At 41.5% G+C, this 25367-nt stretch overlaps 2 protein-coding genes and 1 non-coding gene across 11 annotated transcripts in view; 1 reads left to right on the top strand and 2 right to left on the bottom strand.

Annotated features, from left to right (window-relative positions):
* LOC126073530 (high affinity immunoglobulin gamma Fc receptor I-like) overlaps positions 1-23254 on the bottom strand; it is a 43919-nt gene extending 20665 nt beyond the window's left edge. The window contains exon 1 of the mRNA XM_049880291.1: positions 22845-23254. Within this exon, the coding sequence (XP_049736248.1) occupies positions 22845-22953 (109 nt within the window). The 5' untranslated portion in view covers positions 22954-23254. The remainder of the gene's footprint in view (positions 1-22844) is intronic.
* Positions 1-25367, top strand: part of LOC126073532 (myomegalin-like) — a 64727-nt gene that overhangs the window by 13822 nt on the left and 25538 nt on the right. For 7 of the 9 annotated variants that reach the window (XR_007516774.1, XM_049880297.1, XM_049880302.1 and 4 more), the window contains exon 1: positions 23482-23778. The exons of 1 other annotated variant lie outside the window; for it this stretch is intronic. The gene's annotated coding sequence lies outside the window, so the exon portion shown is untranslated. Of the gene's footprint in view, positions 1-23481; positions 23779-24125; positions 24225-25367 lie in introns of those variants that run through there. One more of the 9 variants, XM_049880298.1, reaches the window with a different exon arrangement.
* TRNAH-GUG (transfer RNA histidin (anticodon GUG)) lies at positions 22983-23054 on the bottom strand. Its single transcript has one exon. It is a non-coding gene; the product is annotated as a tRNA-His (tRNA).

The raw sequence follows: 25367 nt of genomic DNA, 5'->3' as shown, positions 1-25367 counted from the left end.
AGAAGGAAGGCATGACAATCTAGTTCTGAAAAATCAGCCGTTGACTATGGAGCACCGTCCTACTCTGACACATATGGGCTCACCATGAGTAAGAATTGACTCAATGGCACCTGGTTTTATTTTTATTGCTTTAGTAAGAGTTAAAAAAAAATAAACAGAATAAACGGACGAAGAAAAGGAACACAAATTATTCAATAATAAGGGAGATGCAAATCAAAATAATTAAATATCCCATTCACCCACCAGATTGGAAAAAGTAAAAATTATTGATAGGATGATGTACTGTCAATAGGAGTAAATTGGTAAAGCCTTTATATTGGAATGTTATTTAGCAGTACCTGAGAAAATTTAATTTTTGCCCATTTGGTTAATATATTAGGCTGAATCGTGTGAAATTGCCAATATTGGACAAATTTGGACCTGAAAATAGGTCAAAGAAATTATCCAAATCGAAGCCAAAAATAAAAGAGTGAAATGTTTTCAAATTTTTCAAAATTTCAGGAGTATATGAATCAGAAGGGAACTAAGTCAGACCATAATTTATTTTTCTTTTTAGTATCCACTGCTGGCAGCTGTCTGTAAGGCAAGAATTTCTCTCCTGCATAGGCTATGAAGGATAGATAGCATAGTTTCAATTGCTCAGTATATCTATTTTCTATCTCTTAAGAAAACACTCTCCCTTTTTTGACCCCCAGTTCATATTCTTCACTCTTATCTGATGGGTATTATAAACGTGTAACTCATCAACTTTCTTCTTTCCTATCCTGAGAAAGTTATGGTTTCTCCTGGAGTAAAATGTACCAGCATTTATTGCATCTGATATCTCTGGGGACTACTTCCCCCTAAAAATTGAAAATATGTTCCCAAGCCGTATGTATAGAAAGTCATTTATCTTAACTTCTGGATATCAGTTTTGAAACAGGAAATGTGATGACCATTCAAATAGGAAACAATGGCAATAATCATTCCAAGATTCAACATTAGATAATGCAAGGGCCTGTGATGGCTGTGGTGCCAGAAACTCAGTTTCTTGGGTCTTATCTTAGTTATCTAGTGCTGCTATAACAGAAAAATCACACGTGGATGGCTTTAACAAATTGAAATTTATTTTCTCACAATTTAGAAGGCTAGAAGTCCGAATTTGGGCTCTAGTGGAAAGCTTTCTCTCTCCGTTGGCCCTGGAGGAAGGTCCTTGTCCCTTCTGAGCTTCTGCTCCTGGGCAATCTTCATGTGGCATGGCATCTCATCTTCCCCCATCTCAGCTTGCTAGCTTGCATTTAATCTCTTTTTGTATCTCAAAAAGAGACTGATTTAAGACACACCCTACACTAATCCTGCCTCATTAACATAACAGAGACAACCCCTTCCCAGATGGAATTTGTTTTAGTTTTCCAGTGCTGCTATAACAGAATACCAGAAGTGGATGGCTTTAATAAAGAGAAATTTATTCTCTTACAGTCTAGGAGGCTAGAAGTCCAAATTCAGGGTGTCAGCTCCAGGGGAAGGCTGTGTCTGTCGGCCTGGGGGAAGGTCCTTGTCAATCTTCCCCTGGTCAAGGAGCTTCTCAGCACAGAGACCCTGGGTTCAAAGGACATGCTGTGCTCCTGGCACTACTTTCTTGGTGGTGTGAGGTCTCCTTGTGTCTCTGCTCATTTCTCTCTTTTATATCTCAAAAGAGATTGACTCAAGATATAACCTAACCTTGTAGATTGAGTCCTGCATCATTAACATAACTGCCTCTATTCCTACCTCATTAACATCATAGAGGTAGGATTTACAACATTTAGGAGAATAACATCAGATGACAAAATGGTGGACAATCACACAATACTGGGAATCATGGCCTAGACAAGTTGACACACGTTTTTTGGGGACACAATTCAATCCATAATAGGATTATAACCACAGGCATAGAGATTAGGATTTGCAACACATAGTTTAGGGACACAATTCAATCCGTAACATTTCACCCTTTGTTGCTGTTATTACATGCCATCAGGTTGGTTCCGACTCACAGTGACCCTATGCACAACAGAACCAAACACTGCCCAGTCCTGCGCCATCCTCACAATCATTGTTATGCTTGAGCCCATTATTGCAGCCACTGTGTCAATCCATCTCACTGAGGGTATTCCTCTTTTTCGCTGACCCTCTACCTTACCAAGCATGATGTCCTTCTCCAAGGACTGATCCTCCTGATAACATGTCCAATGTATATAAGATGAAGTCTTGCCATCCTAGGTTCTAAGGAACATTCTGGCTGTACTTTTTCCAAGACAAGTTTGTTCATTCTTTTGGCAGTCCCTGGTATATTCAATATTCTTCACCAACACCATAACTCAAAACTGTCAATTCTTCTTCAGTCTTCCTTATTCATTGTTCAGCTTTCACATGCATAAGAGGTGATTGAAAACACTATGACTTGGGTCAGGTGTACCTTAGTACTTAAAGAGACATCTTTGCTTTTTAACACTTTAAAGGGGTCTTTTATAGCAGATTTGCCCAATTCGATACATCTTTTGATTTCTTGACTGCTGCTACCATGAGTGTTGATTGTGGATCCAAGTAATATGAAATCTTTGACAACTTCACTCTTTTCTCTTTTTTTCATGATGTTGCTTATTGATCCGGTTGTGAGGATTTTGTTTTATGCTGAGGTGTAATCCATACTGAAGACTGTGGTCTTTGATCTTCATCAGTAAGCGCTTCAAGTCCTCTTCACTTTAGCAAGCAAGGTTGTGTCATCTGCATATCACAGGTTGTTGATATGTCTTTGCGTTCTTCTTCATACAGTCCAGATTCTTGGATTGTGTGCACCCTTTGCCCCCCCCCAAAAACTCATGTCCTTCCCACATCCACATTCAAAACACATTCACCCTATCGCACCATCCCAAAAGTCTTAAACCAACTCCAAGTCCAAAATCTCATCTTTTAAATCACCTAAACTGAATATGGGTGAGACTTTAGGCATATTTCATCCTGGGGCAAAATTCCTCTTCATCTTTGAACCTGTGAAATCTACAATACAATTTACCTGCTTCCAAAGTACGATGGTAGAACAGGCACAAGGTAGACATCTCCATTACAAAAGGGAGAAATTGGAAGGAAAGAAGGGCTAACAGGCACCAAGAAAGTCTGAAACCTAGCAGAACAAATTACGTTGGCTCTCAAGGCTTGAAAATAATCCTTTCTTCTCTGAGACCATGTGGGCAATGGCCCAACCCTCTAGGCTCTGGGTGTTGACCGCACCCTCTAAATTCTGGGTAGAGATTCCTCAGCCCTGGGCTTCAGCCTTGCCCTCCAGGCCCATTGGGATGACAACTCTGCTCCCTTGGTTTGGGTGGCCCCACTCTCCTAGTTCATCTGAGTGGTGACTCCCTTGGGCCCGGCAGAGCCCATTCTTCTGCCCCTTGGGCATGGCTTTCCCACCCCCTCAGCTTTGGGAGGCAGCCCCATCCCCTGGGCATACCTTAATGGCAGCCCTATACTCTGGAAACAAGTTGGCGAAGAAACAACTTACTCTTCAAAAACAAGAAAACCCTGCTTCCCATGCTCCTTCCAACAGGTTTGTTGATCTCTAAGCTGCTCCAGGGATGGTTCTTTTCTTTTGTTGGAGAACAACAGATGTAGCTTCTTTGGCCTTCTTCCTGCCTATAGAATCCCAAGAGGCAGATAGTGTCCTTTCCTTTCATTTCTTCTCTTTCCCCTTCGGTTTAAGCTGATGGATTTTCTGCTATGCTAATTGGTTAGATCCATTAGTCACAGGCTTAACCTCTTTAACAAAAGTTTGTGTAGCGACATCCTTGGTAAGCATTCTAGAACATGTGTCCTTACTTTGTTCAACAGAATTTTCCAAATCTTTAGGTTTTGTTTTCATTTTGCACATGCATTTTTAAGTTCATCTCTTTCCTCTCACATTTTACTAGAGCCATCAAGGAGAAACCACATGGTTCCTTCAAGATCTTGCTTAGAAACCCCCTCAGCCAGAGATCCAAGGCCATCACTTACAAGTTCTACCTTCCACCAAACATTTGAACGTAATTCAGACAAGTTCTTTGCCAGTGCATAAAATGCCATTCCATTGTCCAGTTACATGTTAGTCATTTTCTTTTAAAGCATCATAAGAAGCACTTTTAACACATTTCTAGCAACATTCTGTTGCTGGCACCATATATATTCTCTAAGACGATAGAGACTTTCTCTACAGCTCTCCTCACTTCCTCTGAGCCGCCACCAGAATTGCCTTTCATGTCCATAATTCTACCAGCAATCTCCTCAAGGCATTTAGGCTTTCACTATTAGGCACTTCACTCTTCCAGCCTCTATCCATTACCCAGTTCCAAAACCACTTCCACATTTTAGGTATTTGTAGCACCCCATTCTTCTAGTACCAAATTATGTCTTAATTATCTAGTGTTGGTCCTCTAAGTATAAAATATGCTTATAGTTGGAAAAGGTTCCAGGATTATCCCACTACAGGGTCACAACCACCAGAAGCATCTCTGGGATAAAAGCTAGTGGAGGCTGTCTATATCACTTCCTTGAAATCCTGAGACAAATCCCACCCTGTGCTTCTGTGCTCTAGATTCCTTTGGCAGCAGAGCTACTTTCCTGTGCAGATTGGACTTCAGTTTATTTAAATTCCTACTTCTACCATTTCAAAGCACTTGATGGAACCTGGAGCCCAGTGTTCATTAATTCCATGTTCTCTGGTGTGTAGTTAAAGATTGCAAGGCCACTGGAAAATGTCAAAGAGTATACTCTAAGTAGTGGATGAAACTAGGCTATGCCATCTCTAAATAGGTAAAGCTGACATTGATAGACATTTTGGCATTGATAATTGTATGAAAGCATTCTTATTCCCATTGTGAAAACTTAGCTCAATTTCTGGCCAATACACACACGTAAATCTGCCTACCAGACTCTTCTAACTACAAAATAAAAACCATAAATGTATGATTTTGTATTATGTGGCTTGATTCTCTTTTCCAAAGTAAAGTTTGAGCAGGTATAGGGTTGCCAGTTGGGAGAGCCAAAGGAAAAAAATGTTAGATTTTGAGATTAAAAACTTTGATCTTGTGGCCCAGAGTAGACTGATAGCTGGGAAGACTTATGAAAAAGAGGAGAAAGAAAATTCTGCATTGATAATAAAATCTGTATTTTTGTGACTTGACATTGTTCATGGTGGTGGTGCTGTTATCTGTACTCCATCTGTCGCCTCAGAAACTTAGGTTCAAATCAGAGTCACAGCAGTAAAATGTGATCTTATTTTTGAGGTGTTCAGTATGTTTTAAAAGTTGACGATAAATTTCTGATAACAGTGGCTATTGTTCTCAAGTGTCATTGAGTCTGTTCAACTCACAGATAATAGTGGCTAGGATATTAAAATGAACCTTCCTTCTGCAAACAAACAGAAGTTGGATAAAATATAGAAAACATATTCTTCAAAACATCAAGGTGATGATTAGACAATAAATAATTACCAGGTTTAGAGTAAAGGAAAAACTAAAACTCAGGGCTGTAAACAAGCATAGAAACTACTTTTTTGCTAAGGGCAGTTCCTGATCCTGCAAATTAAGGCATTAGCTTTGAATGGATTAGAAATAAAAGACTAGGCTCTGCACAAGTTGAGGAATTTACCAGGAGAACATTCCTATCATAAGCGAGGACCCCAAATGACTATAGTCTTAGGATACAGATGAACTAGAAATGTAGTGTAATGTAGTCTGAGATCAGAGCATCCTTCACATCTTTTTACTTGGTTCTGATATATGTAAGGTCACTATAAGTTGGAGCCAACTTGACATCAGCTAACAGCAACAACAAGAACAAGGTGGTCCCAGACTGGGAGTTCCCCCAGATGCCTGGCAAGAAAGACTTCATTGTAGATCTGAAACTACTCCTTAAAATATTTTTAAAAATACAATGTGTAGCACATACACAAAGACAATAATGAACACAAGAAATCAGGCTCCATTTGTGAGAATTATCAAATACAACAGGCAATAGAAACTGCCCCCCTCCCCAAAGTATTAGAGATATTGGAGTTATCAGAAAGATTCTAAAACAATGATGCCTACATTGTTTATGAAGCAAACGAAAACTTGGAAGAATTTTGTCCACTAGGGAATTTTCTTAGCTTCATGATTTCTAAACATTCAGGGTTACAAGATTCTTCAAGGATATCGGATAGGCACTACAGCTTGTTTGAAGGTGTAATGGATTGAATTCTGTCCCCAAAAAATATGTGTCAACTTGGTTAGGCCATGTGTGGTGGTCCTCCATTTTCTGATTTTCCTACATGTTAAAAATCATAATCTCTGCCTGTGGTTAAAAGAATTAGGGTGGGATGTAACACTCTTGCTCAGGTCACTTCCCTGATGCAATGTAAAGGGAGTTTCCCTGGGGTGTGGCCTGCACCACATTTTATCTCTCAAGAGGTAAAAAGGAAAAGGAAGCAGGGAGAGAAGGGAACCTTATACCACCAAGAAAGCAGTGCCAGGAGCAGAGCGTGTCCTTTGGACCTGAGGCTCCTGCTCCGAGATGCTCCCAGACCACGGGAAAACTGATGACAATGATCCTCTTCCAGAGCCAACAGAGAGAGAAAGCCTTCTCCTGGAGCTGAAGCCGTGAATTTGGACTTGTAGACTATTAAATAGTGAGAAAATAAATTTCTGTTTGTTAAAGCCATCCACTTGTGTTATTTCTGTTATAGCAGCACTAGATGACTAAGACAGAAGGGAAGCAACAAGAACTTTTCTTTTTTAGAAGTAGTCCTTGCAGCAGTGTATGCAGCACTCAGCGCAGCCATCCAGGAGAAATTTTCTTGGTTCTCCTCCTACTCCCCTTCCCCCCTACACACTCACCCTTGAGATAGCTGATATGTGAGGGAACAAAACACACTGAACGGATGTGGTAGCTGTCCTGGCTTAGAAAATCCATGTCTCATAGTAGCCAATATCCCTTGTAAAAGCTTCATAGCATAGAACTCTGGAGAAAGATGGCAGCATAAGCAGTTCCATGCTCCCATCCTCCAACAGAAACATTCCCTCCGACCTCCACCCCCACCCCCAAAAAGAGCAGAAACTGGCAGAACCAACTTTGTCAGAACTCTGGAATCTGGACAAAGGGTTACAGCAACTAAGCAAATGCTGAATCAAGGAAAAGGTGACTTTAAAACAGTAAGAAAGCTTTAGTTTTCTACCTGTGATGCCTCACTCCCTCCCTGGATCAGAAGCTGTCTTAAAGCTGTGGTGGCCTGCATTCCTAAGGAGGGATTCTGGTCTCTGGGTCCAGAGGGAGCAGAGCAGACTTTATTCATAAATTATTGTGTATGTCTGTTTTAATCTGTCTGGAGGCTACCTGAAGGACTGAAATAAGGGACTGGTCTCTGTTTAGCCTATCTCAGAACTCACGCAGGGCTGAAAAGTGGCAAGTAATGCCTGGAAACTGTAACTCTATGTAGCTGCCTGGGGTTAAAAGTACAATAGAGGCATACACTAGTATCCTAAAGGCTGGGAGGGGAAGCCAGGGAGAGTTTCTCTGGGAATCAGGGCATTCAAAAGCACCATGTATATGGAGAAATTTAATCAGAAAATACTTGAGAAAACCCTGTTATCTGACCTCAGCCTGATTCCTAGGCTCAGTACAAGCCCGGCTAAGTGTTGAGGGAGTATCTCAGCACTGAGTCAATTAGTGAAGGCTGGAAGAGTGTCTTAGTTTGCTAGGCCTACCATAATAAAATACCACAAAGTAAGTGGCTTTAAAAAAACAGAAATTTAAACTTTCTCATATTTTTTTATAGTTCTGGAAGCTAAAAGTCCAAATTAGGGTCTTGGCCATGTCAGTTCCTTCTGTGGGCCTCTCTCCTAGTTTCTGGTGGCTGCTATAGTCCCTGGCATTGGTGCTTATAAATACACCTTACTTCGTCATCACAGGAAATCCTGGTGGTGTAGTGGTTAAGTGCTATGGCTGCTAACCAAAAGGTCAGTAGTTTGAACCCACTAGGTGCTCCTTGGAAACTCTATGGGGCAGTTCTACTCTGTCTTACAGGGTCACTGTGAGTCGGGACCCACTCGATGGCAGTGGGTTTGGTTTATTTTTTTTGTCCTCACATGACACCTCATGGTGTGTTTGTCTCTCTGTATGTGTACTCCACTTTATAAGACACCACTCAGAAAAGATTAGGTTTAGGATCTACTCTACTCTGATAAGACCTCATTAACATGACAAAGAAAAACTTTCTTTCTAAACAAGATCACATAGAGGTATAGGGGTTAGAACTTTGATATATTTTGGGGGACACAATTCAATCCATAACAGAGAGGCCTTTCTTTCCTTCTATCCATCATTCCTTCCTTCCTTCTGTCCTTCCTTTCATTCTTTCTCCCCATGGCATTCAAGAAAATATCTGTCAAAACACTAGCTAAACAAAAATTAAAGAAAATAGACTTTGGTGTCCATACCAGATCAGGAAGGCAGTCTTTGCAAAAATAGTCAGGGTAGTCATTAAACAAATGGACATCTTTTAACAATAAAAAACAAACAGCAACCAGCAAACCCTGGGGAAGGGGTGGAATCTCATTTCCAGAGTCACCGACTTACAAAATTCACATATCTAGTTTTCAACAAAAAACCACAGGGCATACAAAGAAATGGAAAAGCGTGGCCCATTCAAAAGAAGAAAATAAAGCAACAGAAGCCTTCCCTGTGGAATGGTCTTACTGGATAAAGACTTTAAAACAATTGAATTAAACATGCCCAAAGAGTTCAGGGAAAACACAAAGGGCCAAAAGAAATCAGGAAAATTATGCATGAACAAAGTAAAAATATCAATAAAGAGATAGAAATTATAAAAAGGAACCAAACAGAAATACTGCAGATGAAAAATATAATAACTGAAATGAAAACATTCACTGGAGGGATACGACAGCAGATTTTAGCAGGCAGACTAAAGACTCAGCAAAATTGAAGATAGGACAATTGAAACTTTTGGGTCTGAGGAGCAAAAAAAAGAATGAAAGACAGTGAACATAGCCTAAGGAACTTGTGGAGCAACACCAAGTGGACCAACATACACATAATGGAAACCCCAGAATTAGAAGAGAGAAAAGGGCAGAAACAATATTTAAAAAATAATGGCTGAAAATGCCCCAAATTTGAGGAAAGATGAATCTACACATTCAAGAAGTTCAACAAACTCCAAGTAAGATAAACTCAAAGAGATTCACATCATAATAAAATTCTAAAAAGACAAAGGTGAAGAGAATTTTGAAAGTAGCAAGAAGGAAATGAATTGTTACATACAGTGGATTCCCAATAAGGTGAAGCACTGAGTTCTCTTTAGAAACCATGGAGGACAGACATCCATGGATGATATATTTGAAGTGCTAAAAGAAAGGAACTGTCAATCAAGAAATCAATATCTGGCGAAACTGTTGTTATGGATTGAATCGTGTCCCCCAAAAATGTGTGTCAACTTGGCTAGGCCAAGCTTCCCAGTATTGTGTGACTGTCCACCATTTTGTCATCTGATATGATTTTCCTATGCGTTGTAAATCCTGCCTCTATGATATTAATGAGGCAGGATTAGAGGCAGTTATATTAATGGGGCACGGCTCAATCTAAAAGATTAGGCTGTATCTTGAATCAACTTCTTTTGAGATATAAAAGATAGAAGCAAGCAGAGAGACAGGGGACCTTCTACCACCAAGAATGAAGAACCAGGAGGGGAGCCTGTCCTTTGGACTGGGGTCCCTGCACTGAGAAGCTCCTCAACCAGGGAAGATTGATAACAAGGACCTTTCCCCAGAGCTGACAGAGAGAGAGCCTTCTCCTGGAGCTACCACCTTGAATTCAGACTTCTAGCCTCCTAGACTGTGAGAGAATAAATTTCTCTTTGTTAAAGCATTCCACTTGTGGTATTTCCGTTACAGCAGCACTAGACAACTGTTTTCATGGATTGAATTGTTTCCCCCCAAAATATCTGTCAACTTGGTTAGGCCATTATTCCCAGTATTATGGGATTGTCCACCATTTTGTCATCTGATGTGATTTTCCTATGTGTTGTAAATCCTATCACTATGATGTAATGAGAAAGATTAGTGGCAGTTATATCGATGAGATCTACAAGATTAGATAGTGTCTTAAGCCAATCTCTTTTGAGATATAAAAGAGAGAAGCAAGTAGAGAGACAGGGTACCTCATACCACCAAGAAAGCAGTGCTGGGAGTACAGCGTGTCCTTTGGACCCTGGATTCCTGCGTGGAGAAGCTCCTAATACAAGGGAAGATTGACAGGGAGGACCTTCCTCCAGAGCTGACTGACAGAGAAAGCCTTCCTCTGGAGCTGACACCCTGAATTTGGACTTCTAGCCTCCTAGAATGTGAGAAAATAAATATCTTTTTGTTAAAGCCATCCACTTGTGGTATTTCTATTATAGCAGCACTAGATGACTAAGACAATAACTAAGACAACTGTCCTTCAAAAATTAAGGCAAAATTAAGACATTTCCAGATAAAAATTGAGGGAGTTCGTTACCACTAGAACTTCCCTCCAAGAAATGTAAAGGAAGTCCTTCAGGCTGAAATGAAAGGACACTAGACAGTAACTAGAAATCATGCAAAGAAATGAAGAACTCTGGTAAATGCAATTTCATGGACAAAAACAACAGCTAATTTTATTGTATTTTTCATTTGTAACTCTACTTGTTATGTCCTACATGATTTAAAAGACAAATACATAAACAATAATTATAAATTATGTTACTGGAAACACAATGTATAAAGATATAATTTGTGACAACAGCAGCATAAAGTGAAGGGGAAGTGACAGAGCTGCATAGGAACAGAGTTTTGTATGCTATTGAAGGTAAGTTGGAATCAAGTCAAACTAATTGTTGTAAACTTGGGATGTTAAATGTAATCTCCATGGTAAACAAAAAGAAAATATCCTAAAAATATACACAAAAAGAGAAGAGAATCAAAATGATTCACTACAAAAACTCAACTAAACACAAAAGTAGGTAGTATTGAAAGAAATAAGGTACCAAAAAATACTTAAAAAGTATAAGACACGGAAAAAAATAGCAAAATGGCAGAAGTCCCTCCTTATCAGTAATTACACCCACTCCTCACTTATCAACATGGTTTCGTTCCAAAAACTAGGTCCTTATGTGAAAATTGGTGTTATGCAAAAATGGAGGATGACCACATCAGATCGTAAAATGGAGGGTGACTACATCATTATGTAACTGCAAAATTACATCATTACATAACTGCCAAACCAGTGAGAATCATGGCTCAGCCAAGCTGACACATAACCTTAAACATCACAGCCAATGTTATTCTTGCCTTGCACCTTGGCATTTGTAACTGCCAGACATATGTCATTAATGTGGAAAATAGTTGGCTAGTAGATTTTTTACTATTTTCATAAATGTGAAATGTTAGATAAGTGAGGAATAGGTGTATTTTAAATGTAAATGGATTAAACTCCCCAATCAAAAGGCAAAGATTGGTGGAATGGATTAAAAACAAGTTATCCAACTATGTCCTATCTACAAGAGACACTCTTTAGATCCAAAGACACAAATAAGTTGAAAGTGAAAGGATGGAAAAAAGCAATTCCATGCAAACAGTAACCAAAAGAGAGCTGGGATGGCTATATTACTATAAAAAAAAAAAAAAATAGACTTTAGGTCAAAAACTGTTACAAGAGACAAAGAAGAAAATTATATAATAACAACAGTGTCAATTCGTCAAGAAGACACATTAATTATAAATAGATATGCACCTAAGAACAGGTCCCAAATATATATGAAAACACTGACAGAGTTGAAAGGAGAAATAGACAATTCTACAATAATAATTGAAGGCTTCAGTGCACCACTTTTCATAATGGTTAGAACATCTAGATAGAAGATCAATAAGGAAATAGAGGACTTGAACAATATTATAAACCAATTAGACCTAACAAGCATATATGGAACATTTCACCCGACAACAGCAGGATACACATTCTTCTCCAGTGCACACTGGCCATTCTCCAGGATATATATGAAATATGTACTTAATAATACTTCAATTTATATGTGTTTATATATCAAATAATTTGCCATTTCAATATTTCTTACATGTACAATTCAGTGTCATCAGTTACAACATGTTGTGCAACCATTGCCCTACTATCTATTTCCAATTTTTCTTTTATCACCCTTAAAAGAAACTCAGTGCCCCTTAAGCAATAATTCCATCTTTCCTCCTCCTTTCTGTCCCTGGTGTCTTAGGCTGGGTTCTCCAGAGAAGCAAAACCAGTAAGGTGTACAAACATATAAATATAGAGAGAGATTTATGTCAAGGAAACGGCTCACGTGTTTGTAGAGACTGGAACGTCCCAAGTCTGTGGATCAGGATAGAGGCATCTCCTGATTCATGTAGCTGCACGGGCTGGCAAACCCAAGATGGGCAGGTGAGAGAGCAGGGCTCTTGCTCACAGGCTGTGAAGATCTACGAATCCCAAGTTGTCAGGTAAATCGCTAGCTCAAGTCCAAGAACTGGAGGTCATACAAACAGGAGCCAGCCACAGGATCCAGAATGAGCAAAAAGCCAGAACTTTTGCTTATATTCGGATGCAGGCCACTTGCCCAAGGAAAATTCCTTTCAATTGATTGGCTACTCACAGCAGATCCCCTCATGGGAGTGATCACATAATAACACTGAGAATCATGGCCCAGCCAACTCGACACACAATCTTAACCATCACACCTGGTAACCACTAATAAACTCTGGTCTCTATACGTCTGCCTATTTAGTATTTCATATAAGTGAGATCATACAACATTTGTCCTTTTGTGACTGTCTTATTTCAGCCACTGGAAACAGTTTGGCAATGGAAACCACCCAAATGTCCATCAACAGATGAATGGATAAGCAAAATTTGGTATATACATACAATGGAATATTATTTAGCCATAAATAAAAATGAAGTTCTGACACATAAATGAACCCTGAAAACATTATGCTTAGTGAAATAAGCCAAACTGAAAAGGACAAATATTGTATGGATCCACTTACATGAAATATCTAGAATAGGCAAATGCATAGAGACAGAAAGCAGATTAGCGGTTACCAGATGCTGAGGGGAGAGATGAATGGGAAGTTATTGCTTATTGGGTACACAGTTTCTGTTTGAGGTGATGAAAATTTTGGAAAGAAATAGTGGTGAGGTTGGATAACATTGTGAATATAATTAATGCCACTGAACTGTACATTCAAAAATGGTTAGATGGGCAAATTTGATTATAAACAAATATTCATGCCTGGGTTAAAATTATTGTATCTGCAATATTTTTAGTAGAACTTAAATTGAATACGTCTCTGCTTAAAATTCTAAAAAGACAGAAATAAGATTAAAAGTAATAATCTCCATTACCTCCATATTGAACTATCCAAAATAAACAGTATTTTAAATGTGGTACATATTGTTTTTTTAAAAAATGGTGGGATTAGAGTACTAACTGGTGGTGTTTGGTCAGAAGCTCAAAGAATTTCCAAATCTCGTTTTGCCATTGACCTACTTTCCCTGGAGTGCGGGTGAGGGGTTCCTGAGGAAGATATGCAGACAAAGAAAAATGGCAAATTGTAGATAGTCACCATGTGTTTTTGGTAGGGCTTATGCTACATGGGGGAGGGCCAAGGAGGGATTCCAGAAAATTGGACTGGAGCATATGGCTCAGGACAAGGCCTTAGGGGGTTTGCCTTCTGTCTAAGCAAAAAGGAGTCTTTACCAAATTTGATGGATTCAAGCCCTATGAGAAAGAGGGCCAAAAAGAAGGGAGATGAGCGGTGAGGATGCAGAGTTGGAAGCTCCTCTTGATGAAGTGGTGAGCACCAGCCATGACGCAGCAACAGCCACACTCCTTTTATGAAGTTTTACTGTATTGTGACCCCAACCATTAGTATAAGAAGCTCAATACCTGTCCTGGTGTGAGAAGCATGAGAAGAGTGACACTTTTGGGGGGATTTAAGGGTTAGAGATTCCCCTCTGATTCTCTGATGTCATTCAGAGTAATGCTAAGGGAGAGGTTTATTAGGCAAGTCCTTCCATTTTTTTTTTTTTTTTTTCAAAAGGCCATTTTCTTCCCATTGTCACTCTTTCTGTGTATCATGCTAGGTCAGGAAAATGGGCACTCTCAGTTGGCCGTGGAACATCATTTTAATATTATAACATAAAAAACTTCTGAAGTATTTGAGAACATGGCATAATTCCAGTTAATTTCAGGACTACACTATCTAAGAGAACACCCTCCCAGTGTATTTCTCTTTTTTAATTACATATAGTCACATAATTGAACCTAATTCATCAGGTGACGTTGTACAGTGGACAATACATGACAGCATATGCTTACTAAATTAAAGTGAATAATGTAAGATGTGAAAATATTTTCTCAAATTTCCTGCAGAGAAACAAAAATCCAAGGAGAAATTAATGACCCAATAAAGAAATGTCCCTCCACTAATGTCTTTGTCAAAATAAGGTGCCCACCAGAGTGAAAATTAAATTCTGAAAACACTTCTTTCTGGATTTAAGGATCCTCCCGGGCACCACATTTCTGAAGCTCCAAAAGGTCAAGTATACCCGTAAGAATATCCATGCAACAGGCCCACAGCCACAAAATTCAGAACCAATGAGATCTGAGACTACAAACAAAAGCGCCAGGCTTACATTTTTATTGCTACCAATTTTACTGGGGAAAAAAAGGTAAACAGAAGAGGAGTCTCCACTTCAAGTTTGCTGAAATACTAGATAGTTCTTTCAATTTATTTATCTCCTGTGGACTTAAACTCTTTGTCTATGAAGAGATCAGTCAAGGGGAAAGTTAAAGAATTATATTTAAAAGATTGGTAATTTTCAGTGTTGGTTTTAAGCGTGGGAAAATATGAAGCCTCATAACACTTTGGGGCGCGTAATTGGCACGTACTGGAGAGCGGTACATATCGGTATCTAAATCCACACTATATTTTACCCAGCAGTTCCCACTTTCTGGAACGTATCCTAGTTATATAGTTTCAATTTTAGCCTGGACATTAACCCCACTTCTCCCCCAGAGTCTTGGGAAAAGTAAGCCACAGCATCTGGGAGACAGCGAACTCAAGGAGCAGCCACGAATAAGAATATCTTACTAACCCACAAAAAGCCAAACCCACTGCCATGGAGTCCATTCCAACTCACAGAGAACTCATAGTGTTTCCAAGGCTGTGAATATCCTACTAAGCCGCGACCGCGAGAGCGCCAATTATTACCACTAGACCACCGGGAAACTTCACCACGGCTGTCTTTCTCATACCTTCTGGCAGTGGCACCATTTTCACTGAACTCTGGGAACGCCCTTGTAGATGCCGCTGGCCCGTCTAGGAATCGTCCCCAAAGGCCTAAGGCCGTTTCCTCCTTGCTTTCTGCAAAACGTTAGCCCGCAGGCGACGACGCATCTAGCGCTCTGCGCTGGGCGCGCCCGCCAGGCTCACAGGTCTCTGAACTGGCTGTTCCCGCCGCACCTCAGACCCGATAGAAATGCGCCTTTGCTCAGGGGCAGCACGTGGAGAGGTGGTGGCCGGGTCCACCGCAGGGGACCAGATCTCAGAGAGGAGGTGGAAGGGAAGGCCCCCTGGTGAGAAGGAGGCGGTGTAGGAATTTCCGGGATCTCCAACATCCAAAAGGACTCAGAAAGATGCAGACATGGAGACAGCCTGGATGGAAATCTCTTTCAAGCAGAGCCGCGGGAGCCTGAATTGAACTCCGGGTCCTCGCTCTAAAACCTGCTGCATCTGCAACCGCAGTTTCCCCACCTTCATCCCCACCCATCCTTCGATACGCTCAGGCCAAAACACTTGACGCCGGTGTTTCTCTCACACACCACATCAAATTAATTAGGAAATCATGTTTCTTCTTTGGTGAGTTATGAACCTTGATCTGTACAATCAATCTTTTTCCTGCTCTCTGAATTTGAGCACTGACTCTCCTGATAAAGGTGGGGAGATCAATTTAACTGTGCGGTTGGGCCGTGTTGCGCCTTATCTTTGGTTCTGCCCCTTAAAACCAGCCTCTGCAGGACCTGTCCTCGAACACCAGTGGCAGGGCTGGGTCCTCTCAGCGCGGATCCTCTCTCTGTCAGGAACCCCACACCTTTCCAGTTCAGCCTGCAGGAGACTTCAGGCAGCAATTTATTCCGTTTCTTCGAACCCCGTGAAGCCCAAGTGCCTCCCACCTCCGCACAGCCGCTGCCCTCCCTGCTCCTCTCGTTCTCACCGGCCGGTACTAACGTCCCGAGTCAGTCAGAGCTCCGGATACCCCCATAGGGAGGGACCGCTTGCCCCCTTTTAGGTTCAGTCCACAAGGGATTGAACGGCCCTGAAAAGGCAGAAAGAGAGAGGTGGAAATAGTTCACAGGAAAGGGAAGAAATCCTATGTGATTCCCTCATCCGAAGGTACCATGAAGATAAAGTCGGCCTCCTCCGGCACCTTGTCCTCCCGTCGTTGCTGAAGGTGAGTTGCATTCCCCTCTCCAGCTGCAGACAAAGGAGACAACCACGGCCTGGCTGTCAGAGAGTATGCAACCCCGCGTGCTCCCAGTGGGGTAGCGAGGGAACTGGTAGCACGTTTCTCCCAGGCTTTCTATGGATTCCAAGGGTGCAATTGATAACTTTTTTTTTTTTTAACTATCCTTACTTGAAGAAAGAATACTTTAAAATCTTCAGCAAAGGAAACGATTTCTGACAAGTTTTGACCTGATGACTTTCAGATGTTGGGGGAAACACTAAAACCATTACGCTAGGAAAAAGCTATTGTTGAGAATGTCACACACACAGGAACTGCACATCAGCCTGGTAGGTTTCACCTCCAGGTTGGGCCCATTTTACTTTAAATGCACTGTTGGTGGAACTTAAGTCTAAGAGGTTCACGAATACATATTTTAATAGTTTTTATCATAAGTGCATGTTCCGAAAATTATAGAACAAGCACATGAAGCCCACTTTTTACCATTTTTATAAAGATGGGAAAGATGATATACAAATAAATGGCAAAGTCTCAGAAAGGGAACTTTAAATATTGATTGTTTCCTCTATGGTTTTTTTTTTCCCCTTTTGCTGTCGTTGTTTGGTCCTTGCTTAGGTTTTCTAAGAGTTTACGATTTAGATCTCAAGCTAGTTGCAGTTGTTAGGCGCTGTAAATTTTGGCACATAGTGACCCCACGTGACAGAGTAGAACTACCCCATAGGATTTTCTAGGTGGTTTTTTGGGGGGCAGATCACCAAGTCTTTCCTCCCTGTGGAGCAGAGTGGCTGGGTGTGTTCAACCACCAACTTTCCAGTTAGCAGCCAAGAGCTTAACCATTGTACCACCAAGATTCATTTAACTTCTCTTTCTACAAAATCTGACATCTATGGCCAGACCCTAAAATCAGTTTTCAGGTTCCGTTGCTTCTCTACACTTTTGCTCGGCATCTTCCCTATCTTGTTTTATATGTAGAAACAGTCAATTCTTCCTTAGCCTCCGTTTTACAATCCTACTGTCAATAATCAGCCTAGTGCATTAGGGACCTTCTCTGGGACTCCATCTCCCTATAAAGAAGCAAAGAATTGCAAATTATACATTGTATTTCATGGTCATAAATAATAAAAAAAGAAAAATTTTTCCTGTGGCCAAAGGCCTGAAAAATGAATTACATTTCCCCCCCCAGGAAAAATCTAGACTCAATGTTGAGTGTTGCAGGCACTCAGTGTATTGGGCTGAATAGTGTCTCCTCAAAATTCATGTCCACTTGGGATCTCAGATAGTGCTCTTATTTGGAAATAGGGGCTTTGCAGATGTAATTAAGATGAGCTGTGTTAGAGTGGGCCCTAAATTCAATATGACTGGTGCCCTTATAAGAAGAGAACACACAGGGACACAGATACACAGAGGGAAAAAGGCTACATGACAAAGGAAGCAGAGATTGGAGTGGTGCAGCTATAAGCCAAGTGTCTTACTCTGGATTCTTTAAAGAAGCGAAATCAGTGAAGCATATATATAAACATACATAGAGAGATTTATTTCAAGGAAATGGCTCATGCAGGTGTGGAGGCTGGCAAGTCTCAAATCAGTGGGTCAGGTGTCAGGCTGGAGGCACCTGCTGACTCACATGGTTGCAAGGGTTGACAGACCCAGAACTGGCAGGTCAGGCAGAAACTGCTGCATTCTTAACCACTGCGCTACTATGGCTCTGCATGGCAGTTTGGTGTCTTCATTCAGTTAGGGCAGAGGTGAAGTACAAAGCGTGGTGCAGGAGGAGGTATGCTACACTCCAAAGAACTGCTTGATTTTTCTCATATATACAAAGATAAACCTGGGGAATATGTGGGGAAGGGTGTGGGATAATGGTGCAAGGAACATAAAGTCAGATCAGCCTGAGTTTGTTGATATGGGCCCACTATGCACAGATTCTTCATTTAATATTGCAGTTCAAGAGGTTAGGAAAAGATCTAATAGTTTATTTGGTTGGCTTGTTGAAGCATGGATTAAGCAGTGACCTACACTAAATCAAGTTGTAGTATCAGACCTGCCTTGGTATACTACAGAATCTCTCAAATCTGACTTACACAAAATAGCAATCACAGCAGTCTTCAAAGATGCTGGCACTCCTTTCACAAATTTGTTCCTCACAGTTGTGACAAAAGGTGTGTCCTCTGGACATTCCATGTGTGAGTCTGTGGGTTTAACCTGATAAATCCACTCTCGCATGGCAATTTCCCTAAGCCTTTGGATACCTTCTTTTACAGTATACCAAGGCAGGTCACTTCAACTTGATTTAGTGTAGGTCACCACTTAATCCATGCTTCAGCAAACCAACCAAATAAACTATTAGATCCTTTCCTGACCTCTCAAGCTGCAACATTAAATGAAGAATCTGTGCTTAGTGGGCCCATATCAACAAACTCAGACTGATCCAACTTTATATTCCTTGCACTATTATCCCATACATATTTCCCCAGGTTTCTCTTTGTATATATGAGAAAAATCAAGCAGTTCTTTGGAGTGTAGTATACCATCTCCTGCATCACACTTTGTACTTCATCTCTGGAGGCTCGCTGGGACCTAAGCCTAGTTATAGGTCTAGAAACAAAAATGGTTGGTGGAGTGAGTCCTTGGGACATTCAGCAACATCTTATATGGCACCTGCCTCAGGTGATGCCTGAGGCATCTCCCCAGGAAATATCTCAAATAAAGGCTCTTCAGACACAGCTGTGTTAACCTCATAAGATGGGGGTGGAAGGGATAATAGTTTTACTGGGGAGGGTGACTTAGCAGGGAAAGATGGAGTAATCTCTTCAGATGGGAGAAAGAAGGCTGGTTCTTTTGGCAGGAGTGATTCAACAGAATTTAGGGGCTCAGTGTCCCCAGCTTCCTGATTATCTGCCCATATGTCCCCATGCCAAGTTTCGGGATCCCATTTCTTCCCAATCAATGCTCTCACTTTAACATCAGACACCATTCTAAGTTGGTAATTCAACTGGCATTTTAATTCACCACTCTTACAATAAAACTCTAAGTTTTGTTTTCAGCAATATCAGCTCTATTACTACAAGAAATAAGACTTTCTTTCAGGGCACAAGTGTCAACTTTCAGGTCTTGTATGCAGTTCTTGAGCTGTGATTCTGAAGCTCATCCCTGTCTTTCACCACTTTGTCTAGTGAAAGTAGGACCAACCAACCAGCTCCCTTAAACTTCTCATTTTGACAAAACTGTAGAAAAGTATCAAATGTGCAGTTACCCAGAACCTAGTCTCTCACAGATATTTGACCCAATGATGTTGATATTTTGCATATTTATACTGCCACCTCATGCCATGGATTAGCGGTACGCTCTTTGCTACTGGAGGCAAAATCATCAGTGCCTTTAAGACTAGCCAGGCTTGAGAATCAATTCAGGAAACTCATCCTTATGATTTTGTTCCTCTAGACCCCACTCTCAGTACCAAATGTCTTAGGCTCAAGTTTCTAGATGAGCAAAACCAGTGAAGTATATATATAAATACACGTATAGAGAGATTTATTTCAACGAAATGGCTCACACAATTGTGGAGGCTGGCAAGTCCCAAATCCATGGCTCAGACGTCAGGTTTGAGGCTTCTCCTGACTCATATGGTTGCAGTGGCTGATGAACCCAAAATTGTCAGGACAGGTGGCAGGCTGCTGGCTCATGTCCCAAGAACTGGTGCACAGAGGATGGCGAGTTGGATACAGGATCAAGAGAGAGCAAGTTTTGCTAGATCATCCATATATTGGATGCATGCACACCCCCAAAGAAACTCCCCTTACAACTGATTGGCTGCTCACATCAGATCACAAAAATGGAGGATGATTACATATCTGCCAAACCACTGAGAATCATGGCCTAACCAACTTGACATATAACCTTAACCATCACACCAAGGAATACCAAGGATTGCTGGCAACCACCAGAAGCTACGAGGAGGCAAGGAAGTATGCATGGCCCTGTTGACAGCACAGTTTTGGGCTTCTAGCCTCTAGAACTGTGAAAGAATAAATTTCTGTTGTTTTAAGCCACCCAGTTTGTGGTACTTCACTACAGCAGCCATAGGAAACTAATATATTTGACTATAAAAAAAAATATATTCGACAATAGGGATGATAAAACTCAGAAACATTATGTAGGAAGAAACTACAGACATGACAACGTACATAGTCCACGATTCCATTTACAGAAACATCCAGAAGAATCAAGACTAATTTAAGGTGCAAAATATCAGCACAGTGATTTTCAAAAACAGTGCAGAGCATAATGACAATGATGACAATGATTCTACTGCTTACAACATTATTGATCAAGTAGCTATTAAGTCCAGGCACATCTGACAACAACATGATGAAGTAGACTGTCCTTATCAGCCCCATTTTACAGAAGAAAGAATTGAGGCACATAAAGTTTAAGTTACTTGTCCAAGGCCACACAAGGGCAAAACTAGATTTACAACCCAGAGCCTGTGTACAGATTACACTGGGCTTTTCTTCTCTCAGATTTAGATATTTCTGGTTATCTCAGCTAGGGTTGTGAAGAAGAGAGGGAAGAAGAGAAGGGACAAAAGGGGGGATGAATGATAGATGGAAACGTAAGGGTAACTGTCAAGGAGCAGAACAGGGAACTGTTGTGAATGTTTTTACATCAAAGGTTATAAAGAGGATCTTGGGGTGGCTGGGTTGTTGGTCAGCAAGCCATGAACTCTATAGTGGTTTATTGTGCTGTGGTCATGAGATGAATCATAGGTTTCGAAATGAAAAATAACACTAAAGTTTCTAGGAAAGAATATAAGAACCTATATTCCCAATCCTGGGATAGAATAGATGTCTTAGGGTGCCAACAGGCCTTAAAAATAACAGAAAAATAAAGTAACTTGATTTCATCAGAATTAAAAATTCCACTCATCAAAAATCACCAGAAGAAGGTATAAAGCAAGCCACGGGCTGGGAGAAGATATTTTCAACATGGTTATCTGAAAAAAAGACTCAAATCTTGGATACATAGAGAACTTTTAGAAGTCAATAAAAGCCAAGCCATTTAAAAATGGGCAAAATACTTGAATAGGCTTTTTTTTTTTAACAAAAGACAATTTCCAAATGGCCAAAAGCATAAGAAAATATGTTCAATACCCTTGGAAAATACAAATTAAAGCCATCATGAGATATCATTATACACACCCACCAGAATGGTTAAAATTTAAAAGACAGAGAACACCAAGTGCTGACAAGAATGTGGATCAACTATCATTGCTGGTGAGAGGGTAAAACAGGACAACCATTACAGAAAATTGTTTGGCAGTTTCTTAAAAAGTTAATTTAAAACTACCCCATGACAGAACAATTTCACTACAACATATATCCTGAAGAGAAATGAATGTGCAGCTCTTAAAAAGAATCGCAAGAGAATATTCACAGCAGGTTTGTTCACAATAGTCAAAACTAGAAAGAACTTGATTGCCCAATATTGCAGTGCGTTCACACGCAGGAATAACACTCATCAATAAGTACAAAATAATACACTCAACAGCATAGCTGCATCTCAAAAACACTGTTACATGAAAAAAAAAAAAAAAGCCAGACACTCAGAAGAGCATACACACTCACACCCACAGTGGCCAAGTAGACCGGGTAGAACCAGATCACTAATAATAAACAACTAGCAGATTTGAACCACCAACCTCCCGGTTATCAGCTCAGCTGCTTAACCACTACGGCACAAGCAATCCCGCATTTAAGGGTGCTCCACACTGATCTATGGAGCTAAAAATCAGAATGGTTTGCCTAAGTGAGGATGGGATGAGAATTGACTGGAAAGGGGTCAACTGATTTCTTGTGAGTTGATGGTTACATTTACTAAAATACATCGGGCGTGCGCTTCAGATTTGTGCATTTTACTCTATACTTCAAATTTAAGTTATACTTCAATAATGTACTGTTAGCAGAAAAATTGGGGGCGGTGCGGAAGCATCGAGTTTAGGCTTTACATTTAGTAGATTTTATATTATTCGATTTAATTGTAAAATAAATCGAAAGTATGCACATAAAAAGCTGTTGCCATTACGTCTAAAAACGCCCCACTGACATTTGAAGTATCTCAACCAGAGAAAAGGGTTTTGGCCTCACCATTATATTAGTAGAAGTTACAGCCAGGGTTTCTGGAGATGGCATTTTACTTTGGGGGATAGTTTCTGCGCATGCTCATACTCATGAGCAAGCCCGGCGTTGCCCGATCACCGGGCCGCAGGTGTGTGCGCTGAGGGGTTTTCTTACCTTCTCCTGACCGCTTCGTGCTGGGGAGCCACCGTGAACGCTGCTCTTTGGGCACAGATAAAGGGCGTAGCGCGCGTACCAGAATTAGAAACAAAAGTAAAAGACGCATCGAATCTTGCCAAAGCAAAAGCCAGGTACTGCCGTGACTCGGATTCGAACCGAGGTTGCTGCGGCCACAACGCAGAGTACTAACCACTATACGATCACGGCGCGCCACAAAGCTCCTGGTGGTGGCTGTTCTTCCTTTCACATATTTTATTTGGAAAAGTCCACAATGTTGCCCTACTTTGTTTTTGGACAGCTACAGGTCCTTGCGTTTTTTTCTTTCATGTCCCTTTCTCCTTCCCCATTCTGATACATAATAAAAACAATTCTCGTCTTTCAGCATCTGGCCCGTGCCTTGGCACAGGCCTCCTGGGAGAGTTCATTGTTCTAGTCCACGCTTCCCGTTTTCTTTCGGTCCTCTCCCTTTTGGGCCCACCCTTTCCCGTTCCCCCTACACCGAGCCCCCGACCCCGCCGACCCCACAGACCCTGCTGACCCCACCGACCTCGTCCAACGCAGCCGCGCTGAGCGCCAGAAGCAGAGCCGCGCAGACCGCGCTCTCGGCTTTCCCGGTTGCCCCGCCCCACGGGACACTGCGTGCTTCGAAATCGATGAACCAAAATAAAGGCTTTCAAAAAAGAACTTCTCCCTTTGAAAATCTTTCATGAACCTGAGATCTTCAAAGGACTAAAAGTATAAACATGACTATGTATCGATTCAAGAGGTCCTAATTGAGCGCCCTGGTGTGTGCGCCAGCAGACCCTGTTCTCGGCTGGAGGACACAAGAGCGACCATCACCTCGACCCCTGCCCTCGTGGAGCTCAGGCGCTGGACAGAGGAGGAATCAGAAGATGGAAGCATCACACTCGCCCCGAAAGTGGGTCGACAGGTGGGCAAACCCTCATTCCCTGACCAGCGTATGTCCTTCCACGCTCTCTAGCCCGAGCGTCCATCCCGGGCCTGGGGGCTGGCGATGAAGGGCGGTCGGGTGAAGGCTGGGCAGACAACGAGAAGAGCCATCCTGGGAGGCCCTGGGCGTTCAGTCTCCCTTGAGCTCAGGCCGGGAGGCGGGTGCGGCGCGGACCCGAGCATCTCCGGGAGCGCTAGCTTTTGAGGCACGCAAGGAGCAAGAAGGGGCAAAGATCATTTGGCTGGCTTTCTACCTTCACCCAACGTACAGGTTTCAAAAGTGACGAACAACACGATTCGAATCCCCAATCTCTTCATCTTTCCTAGGTTTTGCAGCACAGCCGTACTGCAGGAGGCGGGTGGCACCGCCTAGCGGTTAATGAGTCCTAGGGTCACTCTTGAAAAAAGACACTGGTCACGTTTCGGGTAAGCGGCTGGTGGATTCAAACTGCCAACGTTCTGGTTAGTAGCCGGAACTCTTAACCACTGTGCCACCAGAGCGTTGTTAAGCTTCTCTTGCTATTGGTAAAATTAGCTTTTCACGTTTCCGTGGTGCAATAGGTTAGTGTGTTCGGCTGTTAGCCAAAAGGTTGGTGTTCTTGAGCCTGCCCAGGAGCAAGCATTTTATAATCCATCCAAGCTGTTTCCAGAGATTCACTCACTCAACTCATGCTCACTTGACATCCTTCCATATCCTCCCAGAAGAACTAATGAGAATAAATTTAGTTCTACGGTTGGGAAACGCGGAAATTCCTTGAAACAGGATATAAGAGCCTGGTGTAAACCCCCTCGTGTGGCCTTGGACTAATAACTTAACCTTTATGTACCTCAAATTTTTTTCATTTCTTATGAGGCTACTAGTAGTACACTACCTCCAGGTTGTGCCTGAATTTAGTAATTGTTTCATTTTTATTGGTCTAATGCTAATGAGCTCAATAGGTATCAATATCAGCAAAGAATGTTCTCAGTACAGGATGGTTCCCCCCATCTTAGGTATCTAGTACTGCTCTAACAGAAATACCACAAGTGGGTGGGTTTAAGAAAGAGAAATTATTCTCTCACAGTCTAGGAGACTAGAAGTCCGAATTCAAGGTACCAGTTCTAGGGAAAGGTTTTCTCTTTCTGTCTGCTCTGAAGAAAGGTCCTTGTCATCAATCTTCCTTTGGTCTAGGAGATTCTCAGTGCAGGGACCCCAGGTCCAAAGGGTGTGCTCCCCTCCCAGTTCTTCATTGTTTATGGTAGGAGGTCCCTCCCTCTCTCTGCTTGCTTCTCTTTTATATCTCAAAAGAGATTGACTCAAGATACAAACTAATCTTGTAGATTGAGTCCTGCTTCATTAACATAACTGCCTCTAATCCTGGCTCATTAACACCATAGGGGTAGGATTTACAACACATAGGAGAATCACTTCAGATGACAAAATGGAGGACAACCACATGCCACTGGGAGTCATGTTAACCAAGTTGACATATTTTGTTGTTAGGTGCCATCAAGTCAGTTCTGACTCATAGCGACCCTACATACCACAGAACGAAACACTGCCTGGTTCTGCACCATCCTCACAATTGT

Source organism: Elephas maximus, chromosome 3 (genome assembly GCF_024166365.1).
Source record: "Elephas maximus indicus isolate mEleMax1 chromosome 3, mEleMax1 primary haplotype, whole genome shotgun sequence".
Lineage (NCBI taxonomy): Eukaryota > Metazoa > Chordata > Mammalia > Proboscidea > Elephantidae > Elephas > Elephas maximus.
The sequence above is the reverse complement of the archived record's forward strand: the minus strand, read 5'-3'. Positions and strand labels throughout refer to the sequence as shown.